Below are 16,377 nucleotides of genomic sequence, written 5' to 3' on the forward strand. Positions count from 1 at the left end.
TGAAATAGCATTTCCAACTACTTAGTGAAGTGAGCCTTTTCCTATGTATGAAGCATGTTTAATTACTTTAAAGCTGTTTTTAATCCTGAAAATTAATGTGCAGCAAAATTGCCAATTTTAATAGGTATCACTTGTATTTATTCTAGTTAAAATTGTGATAATAATTATAGAGAAAATGTTTTAAGTTAATTAGGTATTAAATTAAATGTAAATGCTTACTTAATTTAGGTCTGAGTTCTTCGATCTGATCGATAGTAGCCATTATTTGTTAATTAACAAAATCACATGAATCGTTATGAACTGACAAATAACATACTTATCTGTTTGTTTTATGTAATCGTGCTGACTCGCATTACAAATTTAATTTTGTATAGCAAATTATTGATAAGTAATTAAGTTAACTGAAAGAATATAACACAGAACCTCAGAATAATTATATATTTTTTAACCAATATTTATTAATTTTTTATTTAGACTGAAAAGTAAAATTTTATTCTCATAGTTTATCTCATATCACAAATCATATTTTAAAATAAATTGCTGAATAAATTTCTCATTGTTATCAGAACTTTTTGTGAAAAAAGTAATTAAAAATTGTTCTTATGACATCCTTTTGACTTCCTATTTATTGTTTATATAAAAAATAAATTCGCAATAAGTTGCTCATGTTTCCCGGCGATATTTACAATTTTGGTAGCCCCTTCTGCTATCATATTTTTAACTATTATAAAGTGTCAAAAACTTCATTTTGAGGGTAGGGATGAGTTTTATAAATGAATTGTAAATACTAATAACGAGTAAAATCGTCATTAAGTCCTATTCTACTAGAGATACAAACGACTCCCATTATCTCCCCACCCCTGGACCTTTAACCACCAAAATTTACTAGCATCAATCTCTCTAATAAACAAACCTCCCTGCAAATTTTCAGACATTTTGGACAAAAAGCACGGTATTTATTAAGCTTTAGAGTGAACAAAATCGTGCAACACACATTCACACAGAAATTACCCCCGATTTTTTTGCATTTCTCGACATTTCAATGTGTCCTAAGTCCAAAAAATGTAAAAATCTTCGAGGGTCATTTTTTGACCGATCGCCATACTTTCCCTCTATTATATACAGTATAACAGTCGGGAAAATAATACTGTACTTGAAATACTTATAAAAAGTGAACCTTGAAAGGTAGAAATATTTATTCCTTATTCAGAGCACTCTGTTACTGTAACAACAAGTAAATTAACACCAAAATTTGTATATGAACTATGCAAAACAAGCAGAGAAGAATATTGCAAAATAAATTTACTTCAAAACTTCCGCTGAGAAACCATATTCTAAACCAGGGCTTCTTAAACTTTCTTTATTCAGAACTCCATTTATGATTGTGATTTTTTTCACGACCCAAAAAATATAAAATAAAGATACATACAAATTTGCAAAGACAATAATGGTGTACTACCACAGTTTACTCTTGTGTTACAATGGAATAGAGACAACTAAATGCACTGAAAAGCGACAACACTACACTAGTTCACACTACAATCAGTGTTGCTGAATCATTGTCTCGCTGCACCAGAAATGACACAAAGCGCAACTCACGAAACCTATGACACAAAGCATGCCATTTTCAAACTTTCACAAATTATTTTCTAATATTTTGCATTAAAATCTTGCGATCCCAAGATTTCGCTAAGCGATCCCAAATGGGGTCGCGACCCATAGTTTAAGAAGCCCTGTTCTAAATTATATATGACAAATTGCCTTTGGCATATATGATTTGGAATGTGATTTCTCACAGAAATGCTACAACTTCGGCACACTTAAGTGATCGTATCATCTGCATAAATTAATCCAGTGATGAGCACTGTCAGCAGAACATGCAGTGTATCGACTTCAAATTTTACACCAGAACAATGAACTTGAGCAATATTCCTCACATAAGTAAGCAGCTTCTGCAGAAGGCACGTCCTTCGTAGAACATCTCGTCTANCGTCCCCACTGTTTCCTTTCTTCTCTTTGCTGGAATCAGAGACGAGCCGCCATTTTACTCACCATAGGTAACATTAACTACACAATTATATCATGCGATCACCAGAAAAAGTATGATAAGTTTATTATTTTGGATGTCTCCGGTCCAAAAGTAGGGTATCGTTGAAGTCGTCTCGGTCCCCTCAGTTCATATAGATACTCAAAGTCCCGAAATTCCATAGATGGTTATCTATATAATAATTTCCCTAATTGTATTAATATTTTAAATCGTTTGATTTTTGTATGTTTTTTAATTGGTTAATGATTGATTCTATCAACTAATTTGTCGATTGTTTGATTGTATTATCTTTATTCTTTAGATATCGAAAATTAGATAAAGAACCTTATGTTAATTTAAGCGTACAGAAACGTTGCTGTTGTTTCAGTAAAGATCTTATTTTCACTTTACCGAGTGCCTAGTAGGTAATTTGCAGATTACCTAGATAATCTGCACATTACCTAGGTAATTTGAGAAATAGAACAATTTTAGCAACTTTAACGGATCNTGTAAATACTAATAACGAGAAAAATCGTCATTAAGTCCTATTCTACTAGAGATACAAATGACTCCCATTATCTCCCCACCCCTGGACCTTTAACCACCAAAATTTACTAGCATCAATCCCTCTAATAAACAAACCTCCCTGCAAATTTTCAGACATTTTGGACAAAAAGCACGGTATTTATTAAGCTTCAGAGTGAACAAAATCGTGAAACACACATTCACACATTCATACAGAAATTACCCCCCGATTTTTTGCATTTCTCGACATTTCAATGTGTCCTAAGTCCAAAAAATGTAAAAATCTTCGAGGGTCATTTTTTGACCGATCGCCATACTTTCCCTCTATTATATACAGTATAACAGTCGGGAAAATAATACTGTACTTGAAATACTTATAAAAAGTGAACCTTGAAAGGTAGAAATATTTATTCCTTATTCAGAGCACTCTGTTACTGTAACAACAAGTAAATTAACACCAAAATTTGTATATGAACTATGCAAAACAAGCAGAGAAGAATATTGCAAAATAAATTTACTTCAAAACTTCCGCTGAGAAACCATATTCTAAACCAGGGCTTCTTAAACTTTCTTTATTCAGAACTCCATTTATGATTGTGATTTTTTTCACGACCCAAAAAATATAAAATAAAGATACATACAAATTTGCAAAGACAATAATGGTGTACTACCACAGTTTACTCTTGTGTTACAATGGAATAGAGACAACTAAATGCACTGAAAAGCGACAACACTACACTAGTTCACACTACAATCAGTGTTGCTGAATCATTGTCTCGCTGCACCAGAAATGACACAAAGCGCAACTCACGAAACCTATGACACAAAGCATGCCATTTTCAAACTTTCACAAATTATTTTCTAATATTTTGCATTAAAATCTTGCGATCCCAAGATTTCGCTAAGCGATCCCAAATGGGGTCGCGACCCATAGTTTAAGAAGCCCTGTTCTAAATTATATATGACAAATTGCCTTTGGCATATATGATTTGGAATGTGATTTCTCACAGAAATGCTACAACTTCGGCACACTTAAGTGATCGTATCATCTGCATAAATTAATCCAGTGATGAGCACTGTCAGCAGAACATGCAGTGTATCGACTTCAAATTTTACACCAGAACAATGAACTTGAGCAATATTCCTCACATAAGTAAGCAGCTTCTGCAGAAGGCACGTCCTTCGTAGAACATCTCGTCTAGTTGTGTTTTGTTGTTTTCTTTCTTGTATTTTCCTGTAAGGTGCCTCCTAGCGGAAGTTTTTGAACTAAATTTATTTTATTTTTTTGTAAAATTTTGCACAATCCTTATCTTGAAAACTCCGTACGCAAATTTTCGTGTCGACCCGCTTACAGACACAGTGTGTTCTGAATAGGTAAACATAGTTATGGCCACCCTGTACATAGAATACTTAGCTTCTTTACTTACAGAAGAAATAGAAATGGCGGTAAATAGATAAATCTTCATAAAACTTTAAAACAAGTGCGCGAAGCAGTGCACCATAAATTTAGAATCGAAATCTGTTAAGAATTTTGAAACCACTCGCAGAAAATGAGTCTCTGAGATGCTTGTCTCTGATATATTATGCCCCGTTTCTTAAGCGCCTGACGTAAGGTACGAGGCCAAATTAAACTTCCATAATCGGAGCTATATAAATTCGTAATTGTTTCGGAAAGCCTTCTAAGTATCCCAAGGGAAGAAAAGGTAAATGATTCTTCTTAGTGCATAACTTATTATCAATGAGTCTACATGTAGTTCAAATATGTAATTGCACAGTACATATTAGTTTAACAAAATCTCAGTGAACTTTCCAATTGAAAACTGTGGTGAATGCTTAAAATTTATAGCAAATTACATATAGCTATTATTAAGATAAAAATAAATTTAATTATATTTAAATTAATTATCATCAAATAAAAATATTAAAAAATTTAAGAAAAAGAATTTTAAATTAAATACAATTAATCGTAGTTTCATTACACTTTTAATTTTATTAAAATCAATTAAAAAATTACAAAAGTGTTTAAAAAATACTATAAAACAACATTCTAGTATTAATTATAAAAAGAATATATATAGATAATAGTAGAAATTGATTAAAAAATGATGGTAAGTGAGAAGAAGCTAAGTAAGCTGACCAATAACATCATCCATTTTATATGAAATGAAGTATGCTATTGGTTGCATAAATGCTTGTTATCCAGACGCCCCCTACATTAAAATTTGTAAGAGTTATAAACAATTATGCAAATGAGCTACATTTACGATTCGAAATTGGGAAAGAGTTCGTGATATTTACTGTTATTGATAATTTTATATTAATGACTACCATTGAACAGATTCAAGCATTGAGGTTTAGTACAGGTAAAAAAATGTGATTAATTTAATCGAATTTCTTAAAATATTTCACGAAATTTTATTCTTTTGTAGATATGTTCGGAGTTAAATGCGTTATTTGCGATTTTCCACAAGGGTGGAACGATTATTACGGCAATGTTACTTGTAAGGTTTGCATAAAATTCTTCTTACATTGTGTCATTTCTAGAACAGTGTCATCGTGTTCGCGTAGTGGAGATTGTTTTAGGTTTCAATCTGGAATATGGAACTGTGTACACTGCATAACGGTACAGATGTATTTATTTGGATTAAAAGCTTCAAAAGTTGGAATAGTTGGTAAGAGTTGCTACATGAAACAAAATGAATGTAATTTGCATAAAGTGGACACAATGGTAAGAATATTTGATTAAAATATGTATTTTATTTTAATTAAATTGAAGAGTTTTTCTTCTATATTAGATTCCAATAAGCGAGGAATGTAGGGAAGAAGTGAAATACTTTAGAATGCTATATCAAAAAAAGATGATGATTTGTACAAATTGGTTATATAACCATCCACTCCCTCGTGCTATTCGGAAACAAAAAAGAGAAAGGGTAATTATTTTATATTATTAAATCATTAAATTAAGTTGCTGTATACTAGTAAAATCAATGAATTGTATGCGATTACGTCTTCGTAAGTAATACGCACGTGCTAACAGCTTTCATTCCTTGTTATATGTTGCATATTTCGAAGCATGATACGATTTTATTAAAAAAGTTTTGTATTTATTAAAACCATTCAACATAGGTTGATGATCTTGTATTTGCGCCTGGATTAGATTGACAGAATAAAGCAATGGCACTTAAGAATCTACCAGGGGGTGCCTCCCAGAGGATTTTCTGTGTGGAACTGGTACCTATTTAGATGTTAGACACGTAAAGAAAAGCCCTGGAAACTCCATGCTATCAGTTTGTTTGTGATGCGCGTGAAGTTTTCCGTGTTTTCTTCATATTCAGATGCCAATTTCTCATAGAAAATACTTCTGGGAGGCGTCTTCTAGGCGGATTGGCCTTGCACTGCTTTATTTATCCATTCATCAACATTTAGTTTAAATTTTAAACTTAATAATTTATCTTTATATAGGCGAAGATCATAAAGAAGTTAATTATTTTAGAACTAGTATCCAATTCTTTGCACGCGCACGATGTCCTCATGCTCGGTTCTTCTTACTGTGATCCTTTTGAAATAAGAACTAAAGAATTACAGCAGTTGTACATACAAATTTTGAAAATAACTAGAAAATTTAAAGATATCTTTCCGGATCAATACATAATTGATTTTAACATGAAAAAATTATTACTATATGAAGGTAAGTACAAAAATTATTTTAAATATAGTTAAAAGATTTATTATAAGAGTTTTTTTTTGTTAGCAGAACTACAAAGAAGTGAAATTTCCGATTTTCGTGATGAATTAATAACAGCGGTTAGACTTTATAATATATTTGACAAAGTATATCGATATCTACCTCCCATTCCCGAATAAGATATTAAGTTTAAAGTTACATTAAGAAAATAAGTTTCAAACATATCTTTAAATGTGTTTATATGTAAATCTTACGAATATTCTTGTACCATCTAACATTTTATGCTGATTGTGATTGTAGTTTCGTTACAATAATCCAATAAAAGATATTTAAGTTCACTGTTTCTGTGTTTACCTTTTTATTTTTGAGTAATTAATAAGGTCTGGATTTTTGGGTGTATTTTTAGAATGGATTGGATGCTGGTTTGGGTTCTTTTTTCATCGTTTTGGGTGCTTTTAAATGCTGTATTATTAAGGCAAAAGCAACAAGACGTACTATATTTACAAACTACATAATTGTTTATTGAAATTTAGACATAAAGATAAGCATTGTAATTTACAACAGTAACTATTTCAATGTTCTTAAAAGTGAAATTTTCTCGTTTGGAGGATAGAATGACTTTATATAAGGAAAAAGATTTCGTATAGAATATAGCAAGGCCAACGACTTCATTTCGAAAATGAAAATGGTTCTTTTCAGGTGCCCTAGTCGGGAGCGCTTGTAGCAAGACGTAACTACCATTACCACCCAGTCCAGTGGTCACCCGTTGGGGGTCTTGGAGAAACAGCGTGGTATTTTACTGTGAGAACTTCGAGAAAATTGATGCGTTTATCAACGAACTTTCTCCTGGCGATTCTGCGGCCGTCTACAGTATCAAACTGGTCGCTGATCCAGTAGTGATCACAGAGCTCTACTCCGCGCATTCGTACAAGTTATTGGCGAATAAAATCAACGAGCTGGAAAAACGTGAAACTGAAATGCGGGATCAATGGAATGTTGTAAATCAGGCTTGATGTACTGGACGGTTTTGCCCTCGACAAACTCAGATCTAGTTTATCAAAAAATCCCGATTTTAAAAATATTTTGGATTGCACTGAACTAGAATTCCGAGTAAAAATGAAACATGCCCGTTTAGTCTCAGTTGTCTTTATCCAAGACCCCCAACAGGTGACCATTGGAGTGGGTGGTAATGGTAGTTACGTCTTGCTACAAGCGCTCCCAACTAGGGCACTTGAGAAGAACCATTTTCATTTTCGAAATGAAGTCGTTGGCATTGCTATATTCTACGCGAATACGTTCTCATACTCCGTGTAGGGCATGGGCAACACGAGTCACATGTTTTAGGTGGTTGTAAATACACTTCAAATTTGAGAATTCTGACAACGTAAAATGCTTGATCTGTAACGACAAACCAAACCTTATCGTACTGGACACCATTTGGCCACAACGTGACGCAAACATCATTGAAGCTTGGGACACTGCAGCTGAGTTTGTATTTTTAAGTTGGTACATTTTGAACAACATTGGTTGTACATAGCATCCGGTCAGTGGTGCAAGAAGAACGTTCAGCACGTACCGTTTTGTGGAATTCGTTGTTTTGTCCAGTATAAAGACTATAAAGACTACAGGATTGTCTCCGACAACGTTCAGAATTGTAGATATTATTTGATCATAAACTGGTTTCACGTAGTTTTTTCTAAGAGTGCTCTCGATGGGATCAAGCTTTCCCGTATATTTCTGGAGAAATAACTTAAAGGCTGGATTGTTTACCTTATATAAGGGTATATTTGCCGCAGAAAAGCGGTCGTTAAAATCTGTATTTATCGCATTATTAGCCTTCTGATATTCTTCTCTCTTTGAAATGAGGCCCTCATAAATATCTGTTCGAAATTCCTCATTTTTTGTTTGCCTTTTCTATGCTTTTCCGAATTCGTGTCGCTTGATTTTCGTTTCTTGGTGTTTCACATCAACCGAAATCACATAATCGGAAATGGAACAGCGAAGAACTTTTCCGTCTGTGCATAAGCCTTCATCTTTAAACTTGTTTGCTAAAATGTTCAGTTTAGATGCGGACAATTTTGCCATTTTCTAATGTCGCCAACACCGAACAAAGGAAATTGGAACTGTTGCGCTCATAAGTCAGGGTAAGGTAACCTCAATACAGAAAAACATTGCCAGATGTTTTTAGTGTTCGTAGCCAAAATTTTTCTGAAAAGTAACCCAAAAGTAGGCAACTCAAAAATTTCCTTTTTAATAATTCGAGATTTGACGATAAAATAAAAAACACACCATTCGTGCTTTTCCAGCAATGACTTTAATCACAATAAATGTTTTCGGCTAATTTACAGGCTGTAAACTGATAGGAAATAAGGATCGCAAGATTCAAAATACTGTAATTTACTATGTCGAGAACACGCGTAGATTGCAACAAATTATGCAACAGATAATCTTGCCAAGATGGACTATAAAAAATTAATTTTTCTATGTAATATTCTTGATAGTTATTAAGTAATGAAACTTGTTATTACAAAGGATTTATCAAACTACAATTATTTAATTAATTTGAAAGTTTATTAATAGATTTCTTTATTAAGCCAACACGTACTGTACTGTACCGGTACATTAATAATAATAATAATAATAATAGATATAGAATGCTTATACTCCACAGTACAGAAAGCAGACTACAGAAACAAATAAATTTAATATTTGTTTTTAATATTTTAATCATCGAAAATAGCATAAAGAAACTTTAAAGACGGCCGGATGGCCGAACGGTGGCAGCCTACCGCTCTGGGAGACCCGGGATTCAATCCGATCGGGTCGAAAAATCCCCAAGAAATTTTCGGGGGGTGATCCAAGCAGAAATTGGGCCTTGTCCTTTATGACCCAGTTGCCCAATCAGCGAACCACTTTTATAATTATTATTATTTTTTGTATATAATACTGTGGAAGCTTGAATAATATGTCCAACCTGTAATTATTCGAAAATAATAGAGCAGACTCTGGTAACGTTCACCATCTGTCCCATAAAAAATGGAACAGATAGTGAACAGAATTTCTTGGTCCTGCTTCAGTCCTCGAAGATGCTAACGAGAACAAGCAATTATTTTTTGTGACATCGCCACAATGTCAAGCTGCAATTTTTAATCATGTTTATAATTTATTTAATTTAAAAAAAATATATGCTCTCCACTTCAAATTAGTAGTGTCTTACTCCTGTATATCATACTTTTCCGTTAGTATTGTAATTTTTCAAATTTTTTATCGAAAAACACTACTATTTTCTACTTTGTTGTTTTGTTTGGTATGATAAAAAAACACTAGTCAGTTTGCTTTAATAAAATTTATTTTCTCACTCGCAGCTTCCAGAACTTTTTTCACCATAATTTACTTTAGTGTACAATACTACACAATATATGTAATATGGAAATGATGTAAAATTGATAGTCATAACGGAACATATTTAATAGTATACATTGCTTAATACGACATTTATAATTAGTCGTAATTACTTTAATAATATATTTGTCTAACAGAAACTAGTAGAAAAGGTAACAATATTTAAATGGTGCTAGTGCTCTCAGACAAGAAAGAAATCTACGATCCGATCCGAAACTCTTCTCTGTATTACAATAATTGATATTGGTTAAATTTTAATGACTCAACATAAATATATGATTAATCAATTAATTTTGTACAGCACTTAAATATTAATGAATAAACTTTTAAACTATTTCTTCAAAGTGAATGTCACAGAAATAATTGACAAATATTTGATTTCGTGAAATTACAGTAATCAGATGAAGCATATTCGTTCAGAATCAAAAAGAATTTTCGATGGCTGCTATTTTATGACGAATTTGACTTTCCGTTCTACCGAACAGAAGGTGTATATTAATGACGACGTCATTCCGAAACAGGGTAATAGACTTATTACAGAAAGTCATTGATGGAAACAGCTGAACGGGAAGGAACAAGCAGACACTTTACGAGAGAAAACCCCAAATTCGCCGTTAGGTGGGCATGAAAGATACACTTGTATAGTACATAAAGTTAATTAAGACTCGAATTTAGATTATTATAATCTTAACATCTTTCATTCATTTTTCATATCATAATTCTGAAGACACGACAATAAGAACTCGAATAGCAAAGAAGAAATTTGCATGAAATGTTTCCAAAGACCCTGTTCGATAAAAGCTCTTATATATGGATTGGACAATTCTCAACGTTGTTCATGCAAACAGTTGATTTACTTAAACTTGGGAGAAGAAAAATCTTCATTCATATTGTTTGCATTATATTATGACAATTTTCTGCTTTTATTTTAAGGCAAAGTAAAGATTACCGGATTAGCGGCTTTTTTCACCAAACTTCACCAGTTTTAGATGAATATGCATTGTCTCGGATGGTATTCATAAGTGATACAGAAACAACAAAATTTTCAGTATTAATTAAATGCAGGAGATAGAAAAACAATACCAAAACAACAAGTTTGTTCGAGGTACTTCTTGAGACCATTGTTACGTATACTTAATATACTTGTTTGTTTTAACTTTCTTACTAAACGGCAATAACGTTTTGAACGCGGAATTCGAAAACGAGTTTAATTGGCAGATTTGTTTCTTTCTTTTGTAGAAAAATAGAAAAATCGGTTGATAGAAAAAGCATTATTGATGCCATCTACTAGAGATGAAAAAGGGGGCAATAAGGTAAGAAATGAAATGGAAATTTTCTTCATTTCAGATCAACTGAGAAATTGATATAAAGCGTAGATTTTATTGATTCTTTCAGACAATCTGAGGAAAAAATCTTTCGATTTAAATTTGATTTATTTCTGTTACACGATACTACAATATAAAATACTATAATATTATTAGTAATTGCCCTTACTATTATTATCGTTAGTACAATTCTAATTCTAATGTTCACAATAGTACACGATATCACTATTACAATTAGTAATTCATGGTGCGTCGAGTGGGTGACCACGACTCGCGAGCCATCACCTCTGAAAAAAATAAAAGTAGGATGCTAGAATAACTAACTAAAGGATCTACTACAGTATATTTCTACACTCTCTTTGTTATGTTTTGCCCTATATCTTTATCTAAATATGTCACAATACCCTCCTTTCACCTGTAACTCAATCTAATGGGTCTTCCACACTAGTTACGTATCATACTAGGCATATTTTGCTTTATATAATCTATTGAATTATATTATCATTTCAACGGATTCTCGTTTCTCCTAAAATAATTGTGTTTTTGTCAAAAGATCCGTAGATATTATTGAATTAAACTATATTAAATGGTCAAAAACTTTTATTCTCACTAATAGTGAGATAGAGTATAGTATAATCTAATTACTAATTGATATTTACAAATTTTTACCGAGCAGTTAAAAAATTATATTAAATTATTTTACAAAATTCTTTAGATTTGATTTTAGACATGTTCTATTTATTAATTAATGAATCTAATGTCCTTACTGTTTTACATTTCTGTGTATATTGTCTACTTGAACCTTGTTTATTAATAGGACTTGTTATATCCTTTCTTTGCCCAGAATCTACACCAGTAGAATAAGTCCTATTAATAAAAAGGTCCGAATAGACAACATATACACAGTAAAGTAACTTGTGTTCATCGTTGCTAAACTTTGGGCACACATCTACATACACAGAGGGTGCATATAGATATATCCATGTTATTTTCTTACTGTTAGGATAGAGCACGTTTACACTGTTAAATTATATTACATTAGAAATTAATGAATAATATAAAAACTACTTGAGCAAACACGAATAAAGGAAAATGGAAAATTTTTTATCATTATTTTAAAAGAAAATAATATTCCGATAAATTTAATTGATGTCTTTCGGGAGTTATTGTGATGTTCACGTAATTGAAAATTACGAAAGAATGACAACACACTAAGATTACGATTTCCTGATTAACAAAAAATTGTTTTTGTCTTATCGGATATAGCGTAGATGATAGAAAGAATAACAGGAATAAAGAATAAGGCATGAAAAGCCGTTTCCAGAGCAACAAGAATCACAATTTTCGCAAATGTGCAAAGAAAATATACATCAGAATATAAAATCAATATTCCTAATCCCGTGGTCAAAGATCCTTGAAGTATTGGAAAGCCTATACGATACAGAGAATCTTTTAATTTTTCGTTTGGTGTCTTGCGTTGTGACATGACATAAGCGTACGAAATATGAGCAGGATAATTCACGCTGAATCCCACACACAGAATCAGACTCATCAATGATATAATATCCAAGTTGACATCCCATAAAGACATGTAACCTAAAGTTTCTACTATTAAAGAAACCACAGAAATTGCAACAATAATTGCCACTAATAAATTTGGTACAAACAATAAAAAGACTGCTGTTATCAGTGTTGCAGTAATCCAAAACAATTGGTAAACCATTTGTCCAATTATGATTCCTTGTTCAATTAGATTTGACTTAATGCAATGCACCAGCACAGGAATGTCAGATTCGTCAGCAATTTTCAATAAATCTCTTAATGTGTCTCTTTCTATGTCTGATGAATTGACATTTCGTCCCATAACAAAAAATCTACTGTATAAGATGTCAGTTTTGTTGCTGTTAAAGACGACGTCATTGGAAAATGACTGGGCAGCTTTGATGTTAAAGAAAACATTGCGAAGCCCATCGATGAAATCTTGTTTGTTTGACATATTGTAACCTTGTAATGAAAATTTGGCTATGGGATTTTTCTGAAATACTTTGTAGAATTTCAACCAAGATAAAGTGAATTGTCCATCAGCAATGTTGGGATGCATTTGGAATTTTTCCAACAGATTTTCTAACGATTTTTGAACTTTAATGTCTGAATAATCCAACGTTTCATTGATTATTATATGATAGGGATACGAATGACGCTTGAAGTACTTCAAATTAATTCTGTATCCTTCTGTAAGTACAGAATCTTTTGCAAATAACTTTTCATACTTAATGCCGTGTTGGATGTAAAATGTGCCCCAAATTCCAAGTGATAAGTTAACGATGTAGATTATAAGAATACTTATCTTCACCAGTGGATTAGAAATTATTTTTCCTAATGAATCTCTAAAAAGAGCCATAGTAAATTCTTCTTCTTCGGTGTTATTATTCTCTTGATCACTTTTATCTGAAATGAAAATATTATTATTTATAATATGAAAGAAAATATACTGAAGCATCAGAAATTTTACTTGAAATAAGTTATAATTTCGTTTAAAAANGCATAAATGCTTGTTATCCAGACGCCCCCTACATTAAAATTTGTAAGAGTTATAAACAATTATGCAAATGAGCTACATTTACGATTCGAAATTGGGAAAGAGTTCGTGATATTTACTGTTATTGATAATTTTATATTAATGACTACCATTGAACAGATTCAAGCATTGAGGTTTAGTACAGGTAAAAAAATGTGATTAATTTAATCGAATTTCTTAAAATATTTCACGAAATTTTATTCTTTTGTAGATATGTTCGGAGTTAAATGCGTTATTTGCGATTTTCCACAAGGGTGGAACGATTATTACGGCAATGTTACTTGTAAGGTTTGCATAAAATTCTTCTTACATTGTGTCATTTCTAGAACAGTGTCATCGTGTTCGCGTAGTGGAGATTGTTTTAGGTTTCAATCTGGAATATGGAACTGTGTACACTGCATAACGGTACAGATGTATTTATTTGGATTAAAAGCTTCAAAAGTTGGAATAGTTGGTAAGAGTTGCTACATGAAACAAAATGAATGTAATTTGCATAAAGTGGACACAATGGTAAGAATATTTGATTAAAATATGTATTTTATTTTAATTAAATTGAAGAGTTTTTCTTCTATATTAGATTCCAATAAGCGAGGAATGTAGGGAAGAAGTGAAATACTTTAGAATGCTATATCAAAAAAAGATGATGATTTGTACAAATTGGTTATATAACCATCCACTCCCTCGTGCTATTCGGAAACAAAAAAGAGAAAGGGTAATTATTTTATATTATTAAATCATTAAATTAAGTTGCTGTATACTAGTAAAATCAATGAATTGTATGCGATTACGTCTTCGTAAGTAATACGCACGTGCTAACAGCTTTCATTCCTTGTTATATGTTGCATATTTCGAAGCATGATACGATTTTATTAAAAAAGTTTTGTATTTATTAAAACCATTCAACATAGGTTGATGATCTTGTATTTGCGCCTGGATTAGATTGACAGAATAAAGCAATGGCACTTAAGAATCTACCAGGGGGTGCCTCCCAGAGGATTTTCTGTGTGGAACTGGTACCTATTTAGATGTTAGACACGTAAAGAAAAGCCCTGGAAACTCCATGCTATCAGTTTGTTTGTGATGCACGTGAAGTTTTCCGGGTTTTCTTCATATTCAGATGCCAATTTCTCATAGAAAATACTTCTGGGAGGCGTCTTCTAGGCGGATTGGCCTTGCACTGCTTTATTTATCCATTCATCAACATTTAGTTTAAATTTTAAACTTAATAATTTATCTTTATATAGGCGAAGATCATAAAGAAGTTAATTATTTTAGAACTAGTATCCAATTCTTTGCACGCGCACGATGTCCTCATGCTCGGTTCTTCTTACTGTGATCCTTTTGAAATAAGAACTAAAGAATTACAGCAGTTGTACATACAAATTTTGAAAATAACTAGAAAATTTAAAGATATCTTTCCGGATCAATACATAATTGATTTTAACATGAAAAAATTATTACTATATGAAGGTAAGTACAAAAATTATTTTAAATATAGTTAAAAGATTTATTATAAGAGTTTTTTTTTGTTAGCAGAACTACAAAGAAGTGAAATTTCCGATTTTCGTGATGAATTAATAACAGCGGTTAGACTTTATAATATATTTGACAAAGTATATCGATATCTACCTCCCATTCCCGAATAAGATATTAAGTTTAAAGTTACATTAAGAAAATAAGTTTCAAACATATCTTTAAATGTGTTTATATGTAAATCTTACGAATATTCTTGTACCATCTAACATTTTATGCTGATTGTGATTGTAGTTTCGTTACAATAATCCAATAAAAGATATTTAAGTTCACTGTTTCTGTGTTTACCTTTTTATTTTTGAGTAATTAATAAGGTCTGGATTTTTGGGTGTATTTTTAGAATGGATTGGATGCTGGTGTGGGTTCTTTTTTCATCGTTTTGGGTGCTTTTAAATGCTGTATTATTAAGGCAAAAGCAACAAGACGTACTATATTTACAAACTACATAATTGTTTATTGAAATTTAGACATAAAGATAAGCATTGTAATTTACAACAGTAACTATTTCAATGTTCTTAAAAGTGAAATTTTCTCGTTTGGAGGATAGAATGACTTTATATAAGGAAAAAGATTTCGTATAGAATATAGCAAGGCCAACGACTTCATTTCGAAAATGAAAATGGTTCTTTTCAGGTGCCCTAGTCGGGAGCGCTTGTAGCAAGACGTAACTACCATTACCACCCAGTCCAGTGGTCACCCGTTGGGGGTCTTGGAGAAACAGCGTGGTATTTTACTGTGAGAACTTCGAGAAAATTGATGCGTTTATCAACGAACTTTCTCCTGGCGATTCTGCGGCCGTCTACAGTATCAAACTGGTCGCTGATCCAGTAGTGATCACAGAGCTCTACTCCGCGCATTCGTACAAGTTATTGGCGAATAAAATCAACGAGCTGGAAAAACGTGAAACTGAAATGCGGGATCAATGGAATGTTGTAAATCAGGCTTGATGTACTGGACGGTTTTGCCCTCGACAAACTCAGATCTAGTTTATCAAAAAATCCCGATTTTAAAAATATTTTGGATTGCACTGAACTAGAATTCCGAGTAAAAATGAAACATGCCCGTTTAGTCTCAGTTGTCTTTATCCAAGACCCCCAACAGGTGACCATTGGAGTGGGTGGTAATGGTAGTTACGTCTTGCTACAAGCGCTCCCAACTAGGGCACTTGAGAAGAACCATTTTCATTTTCGAAATGAAGTCGTTGGCATTGCTATATTCTACGCGAATACGTTCTCATACTCCGTGTAGGGCATGGGCAACACGAGTCACATGTTTTAGGTGGTTGTAAATACACTTCAAATTT

At 32.3% G+C, this 16,377-nt stretch overlaps 3 protein-coding genes across 5 annotated transcripts; 2 read left to right on the plus strand and 1 right to left on the minus strand.

The window, feature by feature from the left end:
• Positions 1 to 4,741: 4,741 nt before the first annotated feature.
• On the plus strand, positions 4,742 to 6,569 carry LOC111616197. Of its 2 annotated transcripts, none has more exons than XM_023357621.1 (5): positions 4,742 to 4,914; positions 4,981 to 5,279; positions 5,347 to 5,481; positions 6,014 to 6,239; positions 6,303 to 6,569. In XM_023357621.1, the coding sequence occupies exons 1-5, from the start codon at positions 4,872 to 4,874 to the stop codon at positions 6,413 to 6,415; spliced, it is 816 nt and encodes a 271-aa protein (XP_023213389.1). In that variant the 5' UTR covers positions 4,742 to 4,871; the 3' UTR covers positions 6,416 to 6,569. The 2 variants fall into 2 exon arrangements, with proteins under 2 accessions (XP_023213389.1, XP_023213390.1); XM_023357622.1 differs by having other exon boundaries at positions 4,743 to 4,914; positions 6,306 to 6,569.
• A 5,625-nt stretch (positions 6,570 to 12,194) lies between these two features.
• Positions 12,195 to 13,364, minus strand: LOC111616192 (patched domain-containing protein 3-like). The gene has a single exon (XM_023357615.1). It carries the CDS (start codon positions 13,362 to 13,364, stop codon positions 12,195 to 12,197), a length of 1,170 nt encoding a protein of 389 aa, XP_023213383.1.
• A 166-nt stretch (positions 13,365 to 13,530) lies between these two features.
• LOC111616198 lies at positions 13,531 to 15,341 on the plus strand. 2 transcript variants are annotated; one of them, XM_023357623.1, is made up of 5 exons: positions 13,531 to 13,686; positions 13,753 to 14,051; positions 14,119 to 14,253; positions 14,786 to 15,011; positions 15,075 to 15,341. In XM_023357623.1, exons 1-5 carry the CDS (start codon positions 13,644 to 13,646, stop codon positions 15,185 to 15,187), a joined length of 816 nt encoding a protein of 271 aa, XP_023213391.1. In that variant the 5' UTR covers positions 13,531 to 13,643; the 3' UTR covers positions 15,188 to 15,341. The 2 variants fall into 2 exon arrangements, with proteins under 2 accessions (XP_023213391.1, XP_023213392.1); XM_023357624.1 differs by having other exon boundaries at positions 15,078 to 15,341.
• Positions 15,342 to 16,377: the final 1,036 nt, after the last annotated feature.

The sequence above is a fragment of the Centruroides sculpturatus genome, unplaced genomic scaffold (assembly GCF_000671375.1).
Source record: "Centruroides sculpturatus isolate CEXI.00-Female unplaced genomic scaffold, Cexi_2.0 scaffold1878, whole genome shotgun sequence".
Taxonomy (NCBI): domain Eukaryota; kingdom Metazoa; phylum Arthropoda; class Arachnida; order Scorpiones; family Buthidae; genus Centruroides; species Centruroides sculpturatus.